The following is a 22,522-nucleotide window of genomic DNA, read 5'->3' as shown; positions in this document are numbered from 1 at the left end:
AAATAACTACAGTTCCGGAATTGTATCTCACCTTGAGCTTAGATTTTAAAAAAGCAAAGAATCTAAAAATCAAATTGAAGTCCATAACCACGATGAGCTTTGGTCAAAAGACTTGTCCTCATCAAGGAAGATCAACATGTGGGCAATTTGTAAACTAGTAAGTAAAATATATGGTGTAAGCTGATAAACAGGTGGGATTTTAACTCTCCTCCTTAATTAGTATCATAGCAGAAATAAAGACTTGGGTCATCATGTTTTGCCACTTCCGTGAATGCATTTATTTTTTGTTTCATTCTCTAGGCATTTGATTTAATATACTGAATAAATTCTGCTTATGCAACCCTCTGTATGCATAGATTTTAAGAGCTCATCAGAGTACCAACTGTCTTTAGCCAGCTACACTCAGAATTCTCACATCAGCAGCAGGAATACATAGCCTGTAACCTTCAGGTGCATTTATGTAAGCAACATCAAACGTTCATGCAGAAATATTTTATCATAAAGTTTGCTGTGCCCACTGCATCCTTTCAAGCAAATTTTAGAAAATGGGCACTGAGCACAACAACCTGTAGAAGAATGGCCTAGAAATTAGTGTAATGGTCAAAGAATAAGGAAGATCAGAATTCAAATTTTGCTTCTCCATTTGACTTCTTGTGACCTTGGGCAAGTCATTTTATCTCCCAATGAGATTGTGTATGCTCTGTGGAGAAGGGATTTATACCCCAATGCCTATCACCAGTTTCAAGTGTGACGTCCATCCAGTGATGCTGTAAGAATAAGTCTTATTGTTATTCATAATAGTGGTAGACAGTATATTCAGTATCAAAAATCTCTAGCCACTGTTAGGATAGTAAATCTAATTAACAGAGAATAAAATATTATAAAACAAAAGCACGCTTGTGGGCCAGGATGTTCCATTTTAAGTCTCCTGTCTGACGGGACTTGACCTTGCATAGAGTCGGCTGTGTTGTAAAGTTAACATACTTGTTCTTGGAGGAGGATAGAAGACTGCTCCTGTAACTGCAAGAACTCTGCAGATACAAGGGAAACCTCTGAAGAGGTTTCTCCCCCACACTTCTGGCTGGTAAAGAAACATATGTTGCTTGGACATGCCATGTAGAATGTTATATAATTCAAAATACGCTCTGCTTCATGATACCTCTATTTTGGCTAAAATGAGCCAAGCATATTTCTTTCAAGGGTAGTATCACAATCCTCATCTATCCTGAGATGTTACTCTTTATGTTTATAATGTTTTAGTGCTCTTTAGCATATGAATGTATGGATATATGTATACAAAAATTGAAAAAATTGAAAATAAATGGCTGAAAATGCTAAAGCACTGCCTCCAGGCCTTCATTGCTTCGGCCTGCCTGGAGGCAGTGCTTTAAATAGTGAATCAATCTGAGCAAACCAAACTCAGGTGAATCCAACATGGCTGCCCCCATAGGAGATCCTCCAAAGACCAAATATGGAGTTCCTTCCTGTTCTCGTTATACAAGATGGCTGCCCCCTCCTGAGCTAGCCAAAATGGCTGCTGCCCTTGCTCCAAGCCGGATGACGGCTGCCAGACTTAGGAAACTGAAACAGACCCTCCTAAGACTGAACCTTGTCCCTTTTGGATGGAACTGAGGAATGACTTAGCCGGGAGGAGCGTCAAACAGGTGAGGGACGTAACACACTAAAACATTATAAGCATAAAGAGTAACATCTCAGGATTGATGAGGATTGCGATACTACCCTTGAAAGAAATATGCTTGGCTCATTTTAGCCAAAATAGGGGTATGTACGCTGATCTGAGAGATCCTACTATGATTCCTTGACTCAATTGACCTTTTGAATGCTTGTGGTTAATATGATGAAGCAGAGTGTATTTTGAATTATATGACTGTGAGCTCCCTTCAATTGTAATAATATTTGGTGCCTATTGTATATTTATATAGAATGTTATGTCATAAAAATGAAAAAATGAGGTGCTGATGGTAGGGGTGTGATATTTGTAAAATTCTATACTGTATGCTTTTCTTATGCCTTTAGGTTCAACTTCTATGAATGGCACCTTAAAAATTGGTGCCGAAAAACCACACAGGTAGCTTGATTCTATAAACTGCACCTAGAGTTAGGCGTAGTTTATAGAATATGCTCACACTCTGTTCTTGCGACTAAAATTTAGGTGCACCTATTTAGGCCACCTAAAACCAGGCCTTAATACCTGCACCTAAGTTAGGCGCAGATCTTGTGTATTCCATAATAGTGCGTATAGTTTTTTGAAACACCCACAACCCGCCCATTCCATGCCCATGGCCATTCCCCCTTCTTGACTGTGCACATTATAAATTCAAACTTCTGTAAAAGAAGCCATACTTCAGCAAGATATGCCCGCGAAATACAGCATTTGGTTTTCCTCCAAATATTGTGGAAATAAATGCTTAATAGGGATTGGGCATTCATTTGCAACGATATGAGAAATGTCAACAACATAGCCCATGTCGTTGCATGTTGTTATCAAATGAAATAGTGTGCAGTCTTTCAAGGCAGTGTGCTCTATATGCAAAGAGGACACACGATGCACATGCGTAAACAATTGTACATGCACAAACCACTGTACATGTGCACATACCCTCGGATTCTATATATGGTGCCCAGTAGAGGCTGAACGAATGGCTGTTTTGGTTCTGGCTGATAATCGAATCTGCGACTAAATCTGTGACTCGGTGTTGTCTGTAACTGAAATTGTGGCCCTGTCCACTGCCACCACTGCAAGTCAGCCTTCCCCCACCCCCTGACAGCTAATATGTTACCCCCCCCCCAAGGCAGCCCACCACTCCGCACTCCTCCCCCCTCCCCCTGTAGGTCCCCTGGCCTACCTTGTAAAGGCCCTAGTGGTCTACTGGTGTCTTCATGGCAGGGGCATCCCAAATTACTCCTGCCCTCATCAGCTGTGCTATAACAATGGCAGCCATGACTTCCTATGGCAGCCTCAGACGACTGCTGTGGGAAGTCATGATTGCCATTTTTACAGCATAGACAATGGGGGCAGGAGCAACTTGAGATGCTCCTGCCCCAAAGACACCACTAGACTATGAGGGCCTTTACAAGGTAGGCCTTGGGAGAGCCTACAGGAGGGATGGAGGGCGAAGTGGTGGTGGCCGGAGAGCAGTGGCGTAGCCACAGGTGGGCCTGGGTGGGCCAGGGCCCACCCACTTAGGGTTCAGGCCCACCCAACAGTAGCATACGTTTAGTGGTAGCTTGTGGAGATCCCAAGCTCTATCAGCTGAAGACTTCCCTTTGATGGTAAACCAAGGTGGAAAGAAGTGTTTTCTCGCCAGCTGAGATATTTTTTTGGTGGTGGTGGTGAAGAACTCTTAGTGCCCACCCAGAATCTGTTGTCTGGCTACGCCCCTGCCAGAGAGGAGGGAACGTGTTTTCTGACATGGGGCGTGGGGGAAGGCTGGCTTGCAGCTGTTGTGGGGGGGGGGGGGGGGCAGGCTACAGTTTTCGGATTTACACAGGCATTTTCAGCCGAAACCCAAAACTGAATTTTGATTTGTTTTCCGTGCCAAATCTGAAACCAAAACCAAACTTCAATCGGCCTCTAGTGCCCTGATTTGGGCACCAAATTTGAGTGCAATCTTGAGATGCACATGCAACTTATTTGGCTAATGAGCTATTAATGAGTAATAATTGGCCACTAACAACCAATTATTGACATTAATTGGCACCAATTAGGATTTGCGTGCATCCTGATGCCCAATATTTGCACCAGGTTTCAGCAGGTGTAAATCTGGTGTCCAAAATTAGGCTGCAGGAATCATGGTTAAGCACAAGCCTATAAAGGGCATATGCCATTGATAGAATCACACTTAACAACTAATCTTTTCCAGTGCCCATTTTTGAGCGCCATTTATAGAATCTGGCCCATAGAGTTCACTGTTTCACAAAGAATGTACCCTTTTGGCACATGGTATGCCTTCTTTCAAATGAGTCCACACTCAATGACTTTGCTCCCATGTTGAAAAAAATGACTAAATAAAAATGAGTAAAATGAACATTCCTGGAAACAACATGGGAAATTATATGAAAAGAAAATATTCTGGCTGCCCCTCCTTACTACTTATGACTGCACAGTATCCCCCTGATTCTGTAAAGGTCGCCAAAAATTGTGCATGGAAATTTAGGCACAGTGCCGATTTGCATGCACAAGTTAATAATATAATGACCCAATTAGTGCCAATAATTGGCTTTTTAACAAGCAGGTATTTGCAATAATTAGATTTAAATGGGTGTTACGCGCATAAAGTTAGGCTCAAGATCCACGCATAAAATTTATGCACGGCCCGAAAAAGAGGGCACGGAAAGTGGATGGTCATGGGCGTTTCAAGGCAGAACAGGGCTTAGTTTTGAGTTACGTGCATAACTACAGAATAAGGGTGTTCCACGTGTAAATTTAGGCGCGGGTATTTGTGCCACATTTTCATTGGTGCAAATGGTGGTGACTAAATTTATGTGTGACCATAATGCTTAAACGTTATTCTATAAAACATGCTGAACTTTAGGTGTGGCTTGTTGAATTAATTGATTAATGAGCCAATCAGCACCAAAAATTTGGCTGCTAACAACCAAGCGTTTTTTTGGCGATGAATTTTCAGCACCATTTACTGAATCTACCCATATATGCCTATCATCATTGTGTTGAAAGAAAATGTTCATAAACTGTCTTTTACAAAGGCACGCTAACATTTTTAGCGCACGTTAATGATTAGAGACACTCAGGAATATATGGGCACCTCTAACATTTAGTGCATGCTTATTTTTAGCACGCACTAAAAACGCTAGCGCACCTTTTTAAAAGGACCCCTGTATGAGTTTCTACTTTTATTCTGTTGCCACATTTTTGCTGCCAAGGTAATGCAGATGTACCATGGGATAATTACATTATATGCAGTCATGTTTTCCGTGTATGAACTTGATTAATACAATGGTCTAACAATCTGTTTCCCAATTGACTTTGTTACATTAGAATGATTTACATACTTGGGAACAATGAGATTGTCAGATACTGATTCAAAGGACATTTCCCTTTTCAATGATCTTTGTGAATGGTAGTTTCTAGAACAGTAGTCATATTCTCCAGCTGCATATAAAGATAGGACTGATGTACTGCTGAGGACAGCTAAAGTGCTTAGCATATTATTTGAATATATCTGCAAGTAATGAATTCTTAGGGAATAAAGAGGATTGCTTAGTTAAGAGTCTTATATGTTTCTGCCAAGTTCCATATGTTTGGATTACATCTGTAAAATTGCAAATGTCTTATAAACGATGGAGACATAAGATAAAACATATACCCTCATTTTTTATATGTTTATGATTTTTATTCTTTTTTCTTTTTATGAGTAATGTCTGGTGTCCAGTATCAATGAGAAAGAATGTCTTTGTTAGAAGCACACTGAATCTCATATATAAGTACATAAGTACATAAGTACATAAGTAGTGCCATACTGGGAAAGACCAAAGGTCCATCTAGCCCAGCATCCTGTCACCGACAGTGGCCAATCCAGGTCAAGGGCACCTGGCACGCTCCCCAAACGTAAAAACATTCCAGACAAGTTATACCTAAAAATGAGGAATTTTTCCAGTCCATTTAATAGCGGTCTATGGACTTGTCCTTTAGGAATCTATCTAACCCCTTTTTAAACTCCGTCAAGCTAACCGCCCATACCACGTTCTCCGGCAATGAATTCCAGAGTCTAATTACACGTTGGGTGAAGAAAAATTTTCTCCGATTCGTTTTAAATTTACCACACTGTAGCTTCAACTCATGCCCTCTAGTCCTAGTATTTTTGGATAGCGTGAACAGTCGCTTCACATCCACCCGATCCATTCCACTCATTATTTTATACACTTCTATCATATCTCCCCTCAGCCATCTCTTCTCCAAGCTGAAAAGCCCTAGCCTTCTCAGCCTCTGTTCATAGGAAAGTCGTCCCATCCCCACTATCATTTTCGTCGCCCTTCGCTGTACCTTTTCCAATTCTACTATATCTTTTTTGAGATACGGAGACCAGTACTGAACACAATACTCCAGGTGCGGTCGCACCATGGAGCGATACAACGGCATTATAACATCCGCACACCTGGACTCCATACCCTTCTTAATAACACCCAACATTCTATTCGCTTTCCTAGCCGCAGCAGCACACTGAGCAGAAGGTTTCAGCGTATCATCGACGACGACACCCAGATCCCTTTCTTGATCCGTAACTCCTAACGCGGAACCTTGCAAGACGTAGCTATAATTCGGGTTCCTCTTACCCACATGCATCACTTTGCACTTGTCAACATTGAACTTCATCTGCCACTTGCACGCCCATTCTCCCAGTCTCGCAAGGTCCTCCTGTAATCGTTCACATTCCTCCTGCGACTTGACGACCCTGAATAATTTTGTGTCATCGGCGAATTTAATTACCTCACTAGTTATTCCCATCTCTAGGTCATTTATAAATACATTAAAAAGCAACGGACCCAGCACAGACCCCTGCGGGACCCCACTAACTACCCTCCTCCACTGAGAATACTGGCCACGCAATCCTACTCTCTGCTTTCTATCTTTCAACCAGTTCTTAATCCATAATAATACCCTACCTCCGATTCCATGACTCTGCAATTTCTTCAGGAGTCTTTCGTGCGGCACTTTGTCAAACGCCTTCTGAAAATCCAGATATACAATATCAACCGGCTCCCCATTGTCCACATGTTTGCTTACCCCCTCAAAAAAATGCATTAGATTGGTGAGGCAAGACTTCCCTTCACTAAATCCGTGCTGACTTTGTCTCATCAGTCCATGTTTTTGTATATGCTCTGCAATTTTATTCTTAATAATAGCCTCCACCATCTTGCCCGGCACCGACGTCAGACTCACCGGTCTATAATTTCCCGGATCTCCTCTGGAACCTTCTTAAAAATCGGAGTAACATTGGCTACCCTCCAGTCTTCCGGTATTACACTCGATTTTAGGGACAGATTGCATATTTCTAACAGTAGCTCCGCAAGTTCATTTTTTAGTTCTATTAATACTCTGGGATGAATACCATCAGGTCCCGGTGATTTACTACTCTTCAGCTTGCTGAACTGACCCATTACATCCTCCAAGGTTACAGAGAATTTGTTTAGTTTCTCCGACTCCCCCGCTTCAAATATTCTTTCCGGCACCGGTGTCCCCCCCAAATCCTCCTCGGTGAAGACCGAAGCAAAGAATTCATTTAATTTCTCCGCTACGGCTTTGTCCTCCTTGATCGCCCCTTTAACACCATTTTCGTCCAGCGGCCCAACCGACTCTTTGGCCGGTTTCCTGCTTTTAATGTATCTAAAAAAGTTTTTACTATGTATTTTTGCTTCCAACGCTAATTTCTTCTCAAAGTCCTTTTTTGCCCTCCTTATCTCCGCTTTGCATTTGGCTTGGCATTCCTTATGATCTATCCTGTTACTTTCAGTTGGTTCTCTTCTCCACTTTCTGAAGGATTGTTTTTTGGCTCTAATGATTTCCTTTATCTTACTGTTTAGCCACGCCGGCTGACGTTTAGTCTTTTTTCCCTTTTTTCTAATACGTGGAATATATTTGTCCTGAACCTCCAGGATGGTGTTTTTAAACAGCATCCACGCCTGATGCAAGTTTTTTACTCTGCGAGCTGCTCCTTTCAGTCTTTTTTTCACCATTTTTCTCATTTTGTCGTAATCACCCTTTCTATAGTTAAACGCTAGCGTACTTGATTTCCTAGTTTCACTTCCTTCAATGCCAATATCAAAACCGATCATATTATGATCACTGTTATCAAGCGGCCCTCGTATCGTTACCCCCTGCACTAGATCATGAGCACCACTAAGGACTAAGTCTAGTATTTTTCCTTCTCTTGTCGGCTCCTGAACTAGCTGTTCCATGAAGCTGTCCTTGATTTCATCAAGAAATCTTATGTCCCTTGCGTGTACAGATGTTACATTACCCCAGTCTATAGTGCGTCTTCCATTTCTTTTTTTGTGTTTTCTACATGATTTCTTCTAAGATTGAAAAAAAATTAGATCTACATTTTCTAATAATGTAACTGTAAGTACCCTAGATACAGTGCAGATTGATTCATCTGATCATATTCCAGCTGATAGAGTATGGTCTAGGTTTGATGATGTATCTTTTTCACTGGTTCAATCACAATTGCTCAAAGCTACAAAATCCTCATCTCCACTTGATAGTTGTCCTGATGTTTTCTTGAAAGAGGCTCCCCCTTTAATTATTTACTGGGTAACCTTGTTAGCTAATGCTGTTCTTAGTTCAGCAAGTTATCCAGAAAATATTGGATTGACCCCTATTCCTAAATCTAAAGGGTTAGATCCTGCTCTACCTTCTAGCTTTAGACCTATTGCTAGTATTCCCCTTTTGTTTAAGTCAAGAGTTCTCAACCCAGTCCTCAGGCCACACCTAGCCAGTCAGGTTTTCAGGATACTCACAATGAATATGCCTGAGATAAATTTGCATACAATGGAGGTAGGGAATGCAAATCTGTCTCATGCATATTCATTCTGAGTATTCTGAAAACCTGATTGGCTAGGTGTGTCCCGAGGACTGGTTTGAGAACCCCTGGTTTAAGTTAATGGAATCTTTGGTAGGGCTACAACTTACTCAGTATATTGTATGATACTCAGTTTGGGATTAGGGATCAGCATAGTACACCTTCTCCTCACACCTCCTTGCTGCCTATACACAGAGTGGGCCACCCCCATTGCGCCCTTGGTATGCTACAGGGTCAGCAGTAACCTTTCCTCCTCTTGACCTTGATCAGTCAACCTTCCCCTCCCAGACTCAATGAGCAAACCCAGTCATTCAGTGTGTTTTCATGGTGGCAGGATGAGGGATTACACCAGGGGTTCTCAAACCTGTCCTGGGGGGAAACCCAGCCAGTCAGGTTTTCAGGATAGTCACAATAAATATGTTTGAGATAGATTTGCCTACCAAGCAGTGTATTCAAATTGATCTCATGAAGGGGTTGCTTGCAGTGTCTGAAGGTCAGGATGTACTAGACGATATCAGGAGGGAAGGGCTGCTACTGGCCCGGGTTGCTTTTGTAGGTTAGGAATTAGGAGGGAGGTTGATTACTAGGTACAGAATGACAAATTATTTTTGCAGTTATATTATAGCTAGGTAAGTTTAGGATAATTTTCATTCACAGTTGAGCCAACTATTGTGAGGCTGGAAATTCGCCTAAATCTAGCCAATAACAAATAGCTGGCTGTTTTGACTGTTCATGTGTTTTATTTTTGGTTTTTGAATCTCAGTCCCATGACTCCTTGAATTCAACCACTCTGTAAGAAAACAGAAATCAAATATCAACAAAACTGAGATACACAGACATACCAAGTCACACACATTTTGCTTGTGACTCAGGCATTGGGCCCCTGACTCCAGCTCACAAACCAAAGCCCTCTCCTGTCACACATTGAGAGGAGGCGACTTTGGCATCCCCTATTGTTGCTTCCTATGCTGGCTCCATGGTTTAAAATGGTAGTCGTGAACTCTTGCTGGATATTGTGGAAGGGGATATTGGGGATATGCTGGGCACTGAGGAATGAGGCAAGATTGGGGAACATTCTGGGTATGGAGGGTGGAAAGGGAGATTGGGAGACATTCTGGACATGGTGGAAGGGGAGATCGGGGGATATGCTGAGCATGAAGGAATGTGGGAGAGGAAATGGGGGGCTCATGCTGTGCATGGAAGGGTATAGAAAGGGAGATTGGGGTGACATGCTGGGACCACAGGAGTGAAGATGGAAGGAAAAATGGGGGGAGGGGGGGTTGTGCTGGAGAGTAAGGAAGGTGGAAATAGAGACCAAGGGGGCTGCTAGACAGGAGGGAAGGGAAGACAGGAGAGATGCTTGACATTGATGGAAAGGAAAAGGAAGAGGGAAGATGTTAGAAATGGGTGGGGGAAAGAGACGGAGAGCTAGAAAGAGGGAGCTGGAAGACTGGAGGATGAGAAAGAGGGATAAAATTTGAGAGGAAAAAAAATATATCAGAGGAAGCTGAGCATGAAAAAAACTCAATGTCTGAGTGGAAGAAATTAAGAATGAGAGAAAATCATGGCAAATGGACATGAGGCCCTGGAGAGTAATCTAAGAAATAAGGAGCAGAGACTGGGACCACTATGCTTAGAAAAATAAAAAATCACCAGGCATAAAGATAGAAAAATAATTGTACTTTCTATTTATTGATTGCAATGTGTCAGTTTTGGGAAATGACACCTGCAATCTTTTCTATTTCTCTGGGGTTGTGCTGCATGTAGGGTCTGGCTTCTTGCGGTTTCAAGCTAATTATTGTTTACATAATACTCTTAGGGACCCTTTTACTAAAGCTTAGTAAGCACTAATAGGAATTAACATGCGCTAAATGCCCTGTAACTCATAGGTGTAAAATAGGACATGCAACATTTAGCACATGCTAATTCCGTTATCACTCGCTAAATTTTAGAGAAAGGGCCCCTTAGTTTATTTTCACTTATCCTATATTTGGAGAGGGTTTATTTATGTTTGGCCAGATAGTCTGTTAATGTTGATTGATTGTTGGGCCCTGCAGTAGTAGTAACCCAGCTTGTTTAATTTTCCCAATAAGTGTATTGATTCTCTGGGCTCATCTTGATATTTACAATGCTGCTTTTCCTAGGAAGGTCCCTGTTGGTGCTGTTATGGAATGGTAGATTTGTGTCATACAGGTCCTGAGTGACTTTTGTTGGGATTTGTATAAATTCATTGTATGCCTGCTACTGGAGAGAGGTTATGTTGTTGTTACTGAGATGAAGCTAGAGTCAGACTGATGTGGACTACATTTTCCTTGACCTGGCATAAATAGAAAGATTTCTTGTTGATAAAGAAACCAGATGATGTCTTATTGTGAGTTTGGTCATGACATTTCAGGTTTGATGAGAATATTAGTATTACTCTTGATTTCCTTAGATTAATATGTTTGTTTTTCTCTTCTTCTCATTGACTTTGTGATGTTTGTCAATCTCTTTTTAGTAAATTTTCAAATAAAAAAAGAAAATTACCAAAGGGGTCTTTTACTAAGATGCGCTACTGTTTTTAGCTGACACAAAAAATCAACTGGCACTCTAACACTGAGACGCCCATCCTATATAATAATTCTCACCTCCAACGTTCTGAGTTGCCTGGGACTGTGGCTCATTCCGAGTTGGTCTGCTAGGCTCCGTAGATCAGGCTGACATCACCGTAGCCATTATGATGTCAACTTCAGAACCCAGGGGGAAATAAAAAACATGCCTCACAGCTGATCCATGTCCAGAGGAGGGTCGCTGGACATGGGTGGCTGGAGGGGGGGGGAGCAGGGGAGAGAGGAGGGTCGCTGGACATGGGTGGCTGCAGGGGGGGCAGGGGAGAGAGGAGGGTCGCTGGACATGGGTGGCTGCAGGGGAGAGAGGAGGGTCACTGGACATGGGTGGCAGGAGGGGGGCAGGGGAGAGAAGAGGTTCGCTGGACATGGGTGGCTGCAGTGGGCGCAGGGGAAGAGGAGGGTCGCTGGACATGGGTGGCTGCAGGGGAGAGAGGAGGGTCACTGGACATGGGTGGCAGGAGGGGGGCAGGGGAGAGAGGAGGTTCGCTGGACATGGGTGGCTGCAGTGGGTGCAGGGGGAGAGGAGGGTCGCTGGACATGGGTGGCTGCAGGGGAGAGAGGAGGGTCACTGGACATGGGTGGCAGGAGGGGGGCAGGGGAGAGAGGAGGTTTGCTGGACATGGGTGGCTGCAGTGGGCGCAGGGGGAGAGGAGGGTCGCTGGACATGGGTGGCTGCAGGGGAGAGAGGAGGGTCACTGGACATGGGTGGCAGGAGGGGGGCAGGGGAGAGAGGAGGTTCGCTGGACATGGGTGGCTGCAGTGGGCGCAGGGGGAGAGGAGGGTCGCTGGACATGGGTGGCTGCAGGAGAGAGAGGAGGGTCACTGGACATGGGTGGCAGGAGGGGGGCAGGGGAGAGAGGAGGTTCGCTGGACATGGGTGGCTGCAGTGGGCGCAGGGGGAGAGGAGGGTCGCTGGACATGGGTGGCTGCAGGGGAGAGAGGAGGTTCGCTGGACATGGGTGGCTGCAGTGGGTGCAGGGGGAGAGGAGGGTCGCTGGACATGGTGGCTGCAGGGGAGAGAGGAGGGTCACTGGACAGGGGTGGCAGGAGGGGGGCAGGGGAGAGAGGAGGTTCGCTGGACATGGGTGGCTGCAGTGGGCGCAGGGGGAGAGGAGGGTCGCTGGACATGGGTGGCTGCAGGGGAGAGAGGAGGGTCACTGGACATGGGTGGCAGGAGGGGGGCAGGGGAGAGAGGAGGTTCGCTGGACATGGGTGGCTGCAGTGGGCGCAGGGGGAGAGGAGGGTCGCTGGACATGGGTGGCTGCAGGGGAGAGAGGAGGTTCGCTGGACATGGGTGGCTGCAGGGGAGCCGAGGAAAACCTTGCTAGCGCCCATTTCATTTGTGTCAGAAACGGGCCTTTTTTTACTAGTAGGAATATAATGGGCATTTCAGCGTTTAGCACCAGCTGATTTTTAGCACACCTTAGTAAAAGACCCCCCAAAAGTAGGAAAACATTATTTTCTATTTATTGGTTAGAATATGTCAGTTTTTGGAATGTACACATGCAAGAGCTGGTTTAAGACTTTTTTTAAGGACCCACGAGAGAAATCTCACTCATTGGCCTTTAAATCTTCAGCATTGCGGTGGTAAATCTCCAATTTTGGGATGGGTCACCCTTGTTGTCTCTGGATACACGTTACAAATGCATAAGTCTGCATAAAAAATAATCCATAAGTAAGAAAATGAAGGGTATTTTTCAACATCTAGTGACACAGATGTTAATTCATTTGAGTCCTAATTAATGCCTTGTCTTAACCAGCAAAGCGTGCACAAAAGAAACATGTTTCAAAGAGGCATACAAAGAAAGGATGTATATTGGACAGGAAGCCAGCAGCCTCTTCATTCCATTGAAAGCTCCATCAGGAATGGTAAAACTTATTAACACAAAGATTCTGGCAATTAAAAGCTAGCTGAAGGAGTCTCAAAGGAGCAGGGCAAAACATTCCGCAGAAAGCTCCCGATACACTGAAGATATTCGAACATAAGGAGCTCTCAATGGAAAGAGGACGTGTGCTGTCATGTAGCTGTCTTTTTTCCAACAAAGAAATGTGTCAGTCTCTATTTTGCTTTCTCCAAAAGAGTTTCAAGCCAGGTTCAACAGCTGCAAATGATACTCATCCTACCCATATCCTTTATCTTGTAAAGTTTAAAATGTTTCATTTACTTATTGTGTCAAATTAAGCCAATATATACTTAGCTGTAGATTTATTATTTTTAGCTCGCCCTTATCCAGGGCGGGTTACAACAAAACATTCATTAAAAATGCAGTAAACAAATATAAATAATAGTTTTCTCATTAATTCATATATTTTATTTATTTATTTATTTATGTTTGTGCAATTATTCAGTATGTGGCTGTTTCAGAAAAAAAAACATTAAAAAACTTAGGGAATCCTTTTACTAACAGCATGCTTACTGCAGCTTAAAATGCCTTACCGTGGGGGTTTGCTCAGGCGTCCTGCTGTAATTTTGGCATCAGTGCGTGCTTTCCATGCACTAAAAATTGATTTTATTTTTTAGCACTGGGTTGGGTTGGGGCAGAGAGTAGGCATCTTCTGCACTAATTGATCAGTGCGACTACATTGCCACATGCTAACTGATTAGTGCATGAGCCCTTACCACCTATAAAATAGGTAGAAACATAGAAACATGATGGCAGATAAGAGCCAAAAGGCTCATCCAGTCTACCCATCCTCAGTAACCACTAACTCTTCCTTTCCTAAAGGATCTCACATGCCTGTCCCACGCTTTCATAAATTCTGACACAGTCCTTGTCTCCACAACCTCCACCAGGAGGCCATTCCACGCATCCACCACCCTTTCAGTGAAAGAGTATTTTCTTAGATTCCTCCCCACAACCTCCACCAGGAGGCCATTCCACGCATCCACCACCCTTTCAGTGAAAGAGTATTTTCTTAGATTCCTCCTAAGTCTATTTCCTCTTAACTTCATCGTATGCCCCCTCATTCCAGAGTTTTCCTTCATTTGACAAAAGGCTCACCTCCTGTATATTAACACCACTGAGGTATTTAAACATCTCTATCATATCCCCTCTTTCCCACCTCTCTTCCAGCATATACATGTTGAGGTCCATGAGCCTGTCCCTATATTTTTTATGACAGAGACCGTTTACCAATTTGGTAGCCGCCCTCTGGACCAACTCCATCTTGTTTATATCCTTCTGTAGGAGCGGACTCCAGAACTGCACACAGTACCATGGGCGTAGTTTGACTGTTTCATTTGGGGGGGGGGGGGGGCAAAGGATGGGGGCGGAGCATATAAAGACATCACAGTTTGGATTTGGATTTAATTTTTTCAAAACTGAGCTCAAGTTCATTTCAAGTATATTAAGAATTTGCAATCTGAGAGTTAGATTTATTACTACTACCACCACTACTACTAATCATTTCTGTAGTGCTACTAGACGTACGTAGCGCTGTACACATTATATGCAGGTACTTTGTGCCTAGAGGGCTACAGTCTGCTTATGTTTTTGTTTTTTGTACCTGGGGCAATAGAGGGTTATGGAAGAGGATGTAAGAGATCTGCCTGTACTGTAAATTTTAATTAATACCAATTAGTGCTTTTAATTGCTTGTTAACATCCAATTATCAGTGCTGATTAGCTTGTTAACCAATTAAGTTATGCACATTGTTAGGAATATGCTTCGATTTCCATGTGGAAATCGAGGCGCAATATATAGAATCCCGGGGTAAGTGTAAAATTGTTTATAGAATTAGGGGGTTTATATTCACCTGTTCTAATTCCATAATATCTGTTTTGAGGTGTAGTGACCAGAATTGCACACAATAGTCAAGATACAACCATGCCATGTCTAAGTATCTTTTGGATCTTAAAATAAAATTACTTAACAGCTCCCTTGTGAGAATGATTGCTTAAGATGATCTAAATTGTTAATCACTTTTTTCAGGTACTCATGTCATGGAAGGTTCCGGTCGAATGCTGGTCACAGCCGTTGGAGTGAATTCTCAGACTGGTATCATCTTTACTTTGTTAGGTGCTGGTGAAGGGGAGGAGGAGAAGAAAGATAAGAAAGGTAAGCCCTGATGGTACATCCAGAGTTTTCCCTTAAAAGGTGTTGTAGCTTTTTGAGTTTCCTATTGCAACATTGACAAACGACAAGTTTTCTAACATAGGACTATTAGGGCTCCGGAAAGCAGTAGACTTTCATTATAGCTGTTTGATTCATTTCCAGTAAGAACATGGAAAAGAGATGCTGTGTTAGACTTTGCGCCTAATGAAGCAAGAAATGGACTAACGTGCGATGTGTTAAAGTGTCATGTTACTTTTTGCATTTGTGTGTGCTAACTGCTTGTGTTACACCATGTTAAATAATTTTCTGTATTTTTAAGGGGGTGTGTTAGGGGCATAGAGGAGTCATTCCTGCGCTAACCCCTTAGCGTGTCTACATTATCTTTCACTAATTGTTAAGGGGTCCCTTTACCAAGCTGCTGTGGTAGCAGCGATGGCCGTTTTTGCCATGTGCCAGGCACTATTTCCGCAGTGGGTAAAAAGCCTGAAAAAACACATGGCCATGTGGTAAGCTTGCACTTACCACATGGCCATGCGGGGGGAGGAGGCACTTATCGCCACCCATTGACGTAGTAGTAAGGATACCTGCGCTACTCCAGCAGTAACTGAGCCGTGTGCGGTGCTGCCCGATTACCACCAGGTAACCCACTGCAGTATATATATATTTTTTAAAACCCAGCAGCACTGGAACTGGCATGTGCTGGAGGCAGTACTACTGCTGGTGGCCACGCTCCACCGGCAGTAGTTCTAGGGTGCCATGCGGCAAGCTCATTGCCACGTGGCAGCCCTTTTGTAAAGGGCCCCTTAGCATACGGATAACACGGGAGCTCTTACCGTCTACAAGGCCAACTTGTACCGCAGCTTTGTAAACGGAGCCCAGAATTTGCCACTTACAGAAAGCAACTGCTTAATCTCTATTCTTCAGTTTTTCATTTGATTTCCTCAGTAACTGGACAAAATCTTCAATACAAAATGAAGAATAGTTTTGACGTATATAAAAGAAAGTCACGCACTAACAATGGTGAAGTGTAATTAACATCTTGTTTAAAGCATTTCTGTTCATAAAAAAATAAATAAATTTCCACCCTCTGTGCTTAAGGGATATCTCTTTTGTCAAAATCGGTCAGTGTTATGCAAAATTATTAATGTTCTTTTGTTCATTTCATTTCTGTATGAGTGAAAATTGGTATATATTTATAATCTCCTTACATGCATAAGATCTATTTTACTTTTAAGAATCTTATGCACATAAGGGAATAAATTCTATAAAAGACATCTAAAAAATTGGCCCTGAAAAAATAGTGCTGTTCTATAAACTGTACTTAAAGTTAGGTGCTATTTATAGAATAGCGCTAAGTACCGGGAACCGCAACAATATTTAGGTGCGACCAACAAACCCTTGGTGCAAATCTCTGCACCTAAATTATGCACTGAGCCCCTTTATTCTATAACAACGCACATAAATTAAAGGAACGCCCCTGATCTGCCCATGACTCTCCCATGGCCACATCCCCTTTTTGGACCCGCAAACAAAATTTATGTGTGGATCCTGCCCCTAAATTTACACATGTAAATTGTAATTAAATCTAATTTGCACTAATAATCGCTTGTTAAAATCTCAATAATCAGCTCTGATTGGCTCATTAGTCAATTAAATTGCATGTGCAAGTTGGATAGACGCTCAAATTTGCATGCACAATTTTTAGTGACTTTTATAGAATTTGGGGAAAGTGACAAAACTAAATTGAAATGAAACTAATTAATTAAAAGAGAGGTCTTAATTCTATTTTAGGAAACTATCATTTATAATTAGCTGCTTTTTGAAACTGTTCACACTGTGCTGGAATGTGGAGTCCATGGCCTTCATTGTGGATATTTAATTCCCAGTTGTTTATTATGCAGCTTCAGTCTAACTTACTGCTAGATGTCTCTTTTTAATGGCGTTGATTGAATTGACAGATGGGTTTAAGAGTGTTAGAAGAAAGGCAAGCTATATGTCAGGTCACATTACCACAGCTTAGTAATTTAATATTGTGAGCTCGGCCAGTCCTCGGGATACACATAGCTAGTCAGGTTTTCAGGATACCCATAATGAATATGTATGAGATAAATTTGCATGCACTACCTGCATTCTTTGCAAATCTATTAAAAACCTGACTGGTTAGGTGTGCCTGGAGGACAGGGTTGAGAATCTCTGCCTTAAACTCTTCCTGGTCTTTCAGGCTGCACAACAAGGGGATTATCAACATGGTGCACTATTTTGATTCATGACCACGCTCAGTAAAATGTATTTTTTTTTTTATGCCCACTCAGTTCCCTGTTAAAACTGAGTTTGATAACAATTAATGTTAATCTTTTTTTCTCATTTGCACAGCTATTATAACAGAATAACTTCATATGCAATAAACCAGTGCTTCTCAACACCTCTCCTGGAAGTAAATCTAGCTAGTTGGGCTTTCAGGATTATCACAATGAAATATACATGAGAGAGATTTGCATGCAATTGTTTTCCAATGCATATTCATGCACATTAATTGTTGTAATCCTGAAAAGTCATCTGGCTTAAGTGTGCCTCTTTGAGAGGGTTGAGAAACGTTACAATAAAAAGAATCAACATTTCAATAAAATGTTTCCAGCTGGTCAGGCTAAAACTTGGAATTCCACAAAGTTTGAACTATTTTATAAGCAATTACAATACAAAAACAGTAGTTTTGAGGAAATGTGGAGTTATTGAACGGATAGAATAAAAAGACACTGCTTCTTTCTTTAGAGCATTGGTTTTCAACCCTGGGGAGTACCAACCAGTCTGTCTTTCCCTAAATCGACAGTGGATACGCCAAAGATAGATTTGCATAAAGTGGGCCAGTGCATGCAGATCTATCTCATAAATATTCATTGTGGATATACTGAAAACCTGACTGGTTAGTGCACTTCCAGGACATGTTGAGAACCACTGCTTTAGAGCAGCAACTTATTTAAATAAGATATTTTGGGGCTCATTTTCAAAGCACTTAGACTTACAAAGTTCCATAGGTTACTATGGGGTCCTTTAACTAAGCTGTGGAAAAAGGGGGCCTACGCTGGCATCAGCGCATGTTTGTGATGCGTTCTGAGGCCCCCTTTTACCATTGAGGTGGTGGTAAGGGTTCCCACACTGCCCTATTACCGCCTGATAAACACTGGCGCTACAAAAATAAAAATGGCACGCTGGCATCGGCGCGTGTTTTTGACATAAACAGGTATGGCCACAGTCATTTCGGGGGGAGGGAGTGTATAGCACTGCCCAATTACTGCTGGGTACACCCAAGCGCTATCAAAATAAATATATTTTTGTAGCGCCGGATATGACGGCTCACTGGGGGTGGGAAGTACCACCAGGCTGCTGTGGTAGCCCGGCTGTGCTTCCTGTTTAGCGAGCGGTTTAGTAAGCGTTGGGCTTACTGCTACTTTGTAAAAGGGGCCCTAAGTGGAGTCACCTTTTTAGATTATAGTGAATATTAATGCATCTGTGAATCAAAGTATGGATTTAAATTATTGGTCATTGGATTTTGTGTTTTCATGCCACCAATATTGTGCACTTTCTAGATTCAGCCATGTGCAATATTCTTCATGCTTTTTTTGATCACAGTGATCCAGTACTACTGATATCTATCCCAAGATGTATTGATTTTTTGTTGTTGTTGTTAAAACCCTGCATTATTACCAAATGTGAAATCTAACATAGCTTACCACTGAACTGTAGAGATCCAACATTTCATCCACAGATTTGATACCTTTACTAGGATTGTTCTCAGCTTATGGAAGTAGAAACCCAAGCTCTATTACTGCCCCACATAGAGCAGCAGTGATCTCTGGGGTACTATAAATCTCCTTAGTCTTATGCACCTGAGCAGTTGATTTGATGAACGAAGTCTCTTGCTCTGACATAACTTGATTCAGTGGTGCTACTGACTGTACCGCCCGTCGCCCAACTTCTAATAGCTCAGTATCTACATGTTGCACAGGATTGCTTTAGAGGCTAATGTGTAGATTCAAAATGATCAATTTGACACAAGTGGGTTTTCTGTTGGGAATTGTATGTAAATGAGACTAATAACATTCATGCAGATGTTTTTTTTGGGACAGCTTCAAGACAAAAATAGTAACTGTACCTCAATGAAGGTGAAGACCAGCGTGTGAAAATGTTTGCATGCTGATTTTCAAAAACTTCATAGCTAATGAGCTGCTTTGCATGCGTTTCTCTTACAGGAACTCATTATTAATTAATCTGTATAAATTTTATGCATAATGGACTACACATGAAAGTGGTCCAAAGGAGAGGCAAAAGAAATACATCCAGTTGTCGATGTAGAAGAATGATGATGGCAAGTCACATTTATGATGTCCAGATATAAGACTGATATTCAAGAAACTCTTTAATACTTGCAGTATATGCCAGTAGGTTTTAAGAATACCAATAATGTCATATGCCAAATTGGAAAAGTCCAGTAGACATATGATATTGTTATTTCCTTTTATAATATATTTGTTTAACAAAGCTTCTCTATCTGAATTCAGTTTTTACAGACACATGTTGATTTTTAGTTCATCAAATTATTGTTTTACCCATTTTATTCATTTTATATCATTTCACCAGAATGGCTTTATTTATATTGTTTTGTGAATTTCTTTATGTGTTCAAGGTATATTTATGATTTTATTTTTTTTATTTAGAAATCAGATGTAGGCATCTGCTGAAATGTGGCCACATATCCCTGGATTCTATATATGGCATCCAAAATAAGGTGCCCAAATTTGGACACTGATCCAAGATGTATGCGTAACTGAATTGGATTACGAGCCATTAATGAACAATAATTGGATGGTAGTATCTAATTATTATTCATTAATGGCTCATTATTGATGTTAATTGACACAAATTTGGGTTTGCGCACACATCTGGCAGCACGCTATTCAGTAACTCTGGGCAACCAAATTTCATAGCGCACAACCCAAAAGGGGACATGGCCATGGGAGGGGCATGGCCGGGTTAAGGGCATTCCAAAAATTTGAGCACAATGTTATAGAATATGGGGGGATCCACGCTCAACTTGCGCTCCAGATTTCAGTTGGCTTAAATCCGACACTCAGAGTTGGATGCAGGAATCCATTCTAAGTGCTATACAATAAAGCACGCATACTCTTTAAAGAATGGCGTGCATCGATGATTTTTTTCTAGTGCCAAATTTTGGACACTATTTATAGAATTCTCCCCACAGGGTATATGTCATTTAATAAAGTTTCATTTGCCATGCCAGTGGCTTGTTGTCATCGTTTTTCTTCTCTATCGACTACATGCGAACGTTTACTGTGAGGACTGATTAAGGGGTCCTTTTAGAAAGCTGTGGCAAAAACTGGCCTCCGCATGCCCTCAAGCTTGACTTTTCCATGTGCTAAGCCCATTTCTACTGCAGCCAGAAAATGGCCGATTTTCCATTTTCTGTCTTAATGGCTATGCGCTAATGTTCAACGATAAATGTGGGGGTGAGATACCTAAATCAATCAAGTAAATGTAAATAAGTAAGAGGTACTCAATATTAGAAGCAAATACACTTGTTAGTCTTCGGAGGAAAAAGCCTTGAGAAACCCCTTGACATATAGACAGGTCAATGTCAACAAGAAAACACAGATATCGACTAATATTGAGCTAAGTCTATTTAATCATTGATTAAGTTTAAAAAGTTTGTCAAAGAACTACCGGAGGTTTTTCTGGCCGATGATGAGGAAGTCCAACTCCTTATTGACCTGTCTATATGTCAAGGGGTTTCTCAAGGCCTTTTCCTCCGAAAACTAACAAGTGTATTTGCTACTAATATTGAGTACCTCTTACTTATTTACATATGCGCTAATGTTGCCAGTAGCACATAGCCATTAACCAAAATGAGCACGTGAGCCTTTACCGCCACCTATTTTGTAAGCGGTAAGGGCTGATATGCTAATCACACACTAATCAATTAGAGTGTGGCAATGTGGCTACACTAACTGATTAATGCAGACACGCCCACTCCCCACTCTCCAGGCACACGCCTCAGCCATGTAGGTAGCATGTGCACATGTGCATATTACCGCGAGATGCCTCAGCACTCCCCAGAGTACGCCATTTTAAGCTGCTGTAAACATGCGTTGATGCTTAGCGTAGCTTGGTAAAAGGGCCTCTAACTGAGCCCCATGCAATGAAAATATGCAAAAAACGGAACCACTGGTATTTTGGCCTATTTGGGGCTGTTTTTGCATTTGTATTTCTTTTCTCATAGGTCCCCATCTATACAATTCTTTGCACTTTAGTAATCACCCTCCTTTTTCTTTTAATCATAAGGACTTTTAAATCCAAATAAATTGACTGGTTTGTGTTATACAGCACATCACTTACATGCACGTTTCAGAATGGATCTAGTTGTATATCATTTCCCTTCATTAACATATTTTAAAATCATCATACAGGTGTGAAAGAGACTGATGGAGAACAACTGACAGGTAGAGTAAGCAACATGCCAGCTTGTAGAAGAAATAAGATTATTAGCTGCAGTGCTCTAGTAGGCTCCAACAAGGGCATTTCCTAGGAATCGCTTGAAATGTCGCAGGGGTGTGAAATCCCTGTCTTTCCTTGCTGAGGAGCTACCAGTCCAGCTGATTTTGCTCGCTAGAATATCAAGTGGGATCATATATTAGCAGTGACACTTGTATTTAAGACTATCTTGGCTACACTTGACTAATCTAAATCATGGTCCAGGCGCTATCCAAGTTTATTCACCCGGTAAACTCAGTCCTTTTGACTGTTAACAAAAATTCAGAGTTGTTCACAAATTTATTGACGTCCATTTTCTTTCAGTGGTACTTTCCTGGCTTGGTAACATAAATCCGTAGTTCATGTGTAGATAGGAGGACTGGGATTGATGTGCTATTTAAGAATTTTTTAAAAATCTGCAAAAGGGTATTGGGGTAGTATTTACCTGATAAAGTACCTGTGTGATATACTATACAATTAGAAAAGTGTGGCCTTATAATAGTCCTAACTAAGCAGTATCACTGGAATGCTTTGCTTTTTTGGGGCCTTATGCAGTGTAAATGATCCAGGACTTCACATCCTCCTCAGTTTTCTAAAGCTATAGAAAGCTCAATGCACCGCAGGTTCATTAGATATTAGCAAGGGTAGATGCTAAGGGGCCCTTTCATTAAAGTGCGTCAAGCACTTAGCACATGGTTAGTACATGGTAACAGGCTACCGCCCAAAAGCATTAAGGGGTTGTGTGCTAGTTTGC

At 41.9% G+C, this 22,522-nt stretch overlaps 1 protein-coding gene across 5 annotated transcripts in view; it reads left to right on the top strand.

Annotated features, from left to right (window-relative positions):
* ATP2B2 (ATPase plasma membrane Ca2+ transporting 2) overlaps positions 1–22,522 on the top strand; it is a 969,683-nt gene that overhangs the window by 683,442 nt on the left and 263,719 nt on the right. For 4 of the 5 annotated variants that reach the window (XM_030205268.1, XM_030205272.1, XM_030205269.1 and 1 more), the window contains 2 exons: positions 15,103–15,228; positions 21,705–21,737. In XM_030205268.1, coding sequence (XP_030061128.1) covers positions 15,103–15,228; positions 21,705–21,737 — 159 coding nt within the window. The remainder of the gene's footprint in view (positions 1–15,102; positions 15,229–21,704; positions 21,738–22,522) is intronic. The other variant, XM_030205270.1, reaches the window with a different exon arrangement.

The sequence above is a fragment of the Microcaecilia unicolor genome, chromosome 6 (assembly GCF_901765095.1).
Source record: "Microcaecilia unicolor chromosome 6, aMicUni1.1, whole genome shotgun sequence".
Taxonomy (NCBI): Eukaryota; Metazoa; Chordata; class Amphibia; order Gymnophiona; family Siphonopidae; genus Microcaecilia; species Microcaecilia unicolor.
This window is presented reverse-complemented; position numbering and strand designations above follow the sequence as displayed.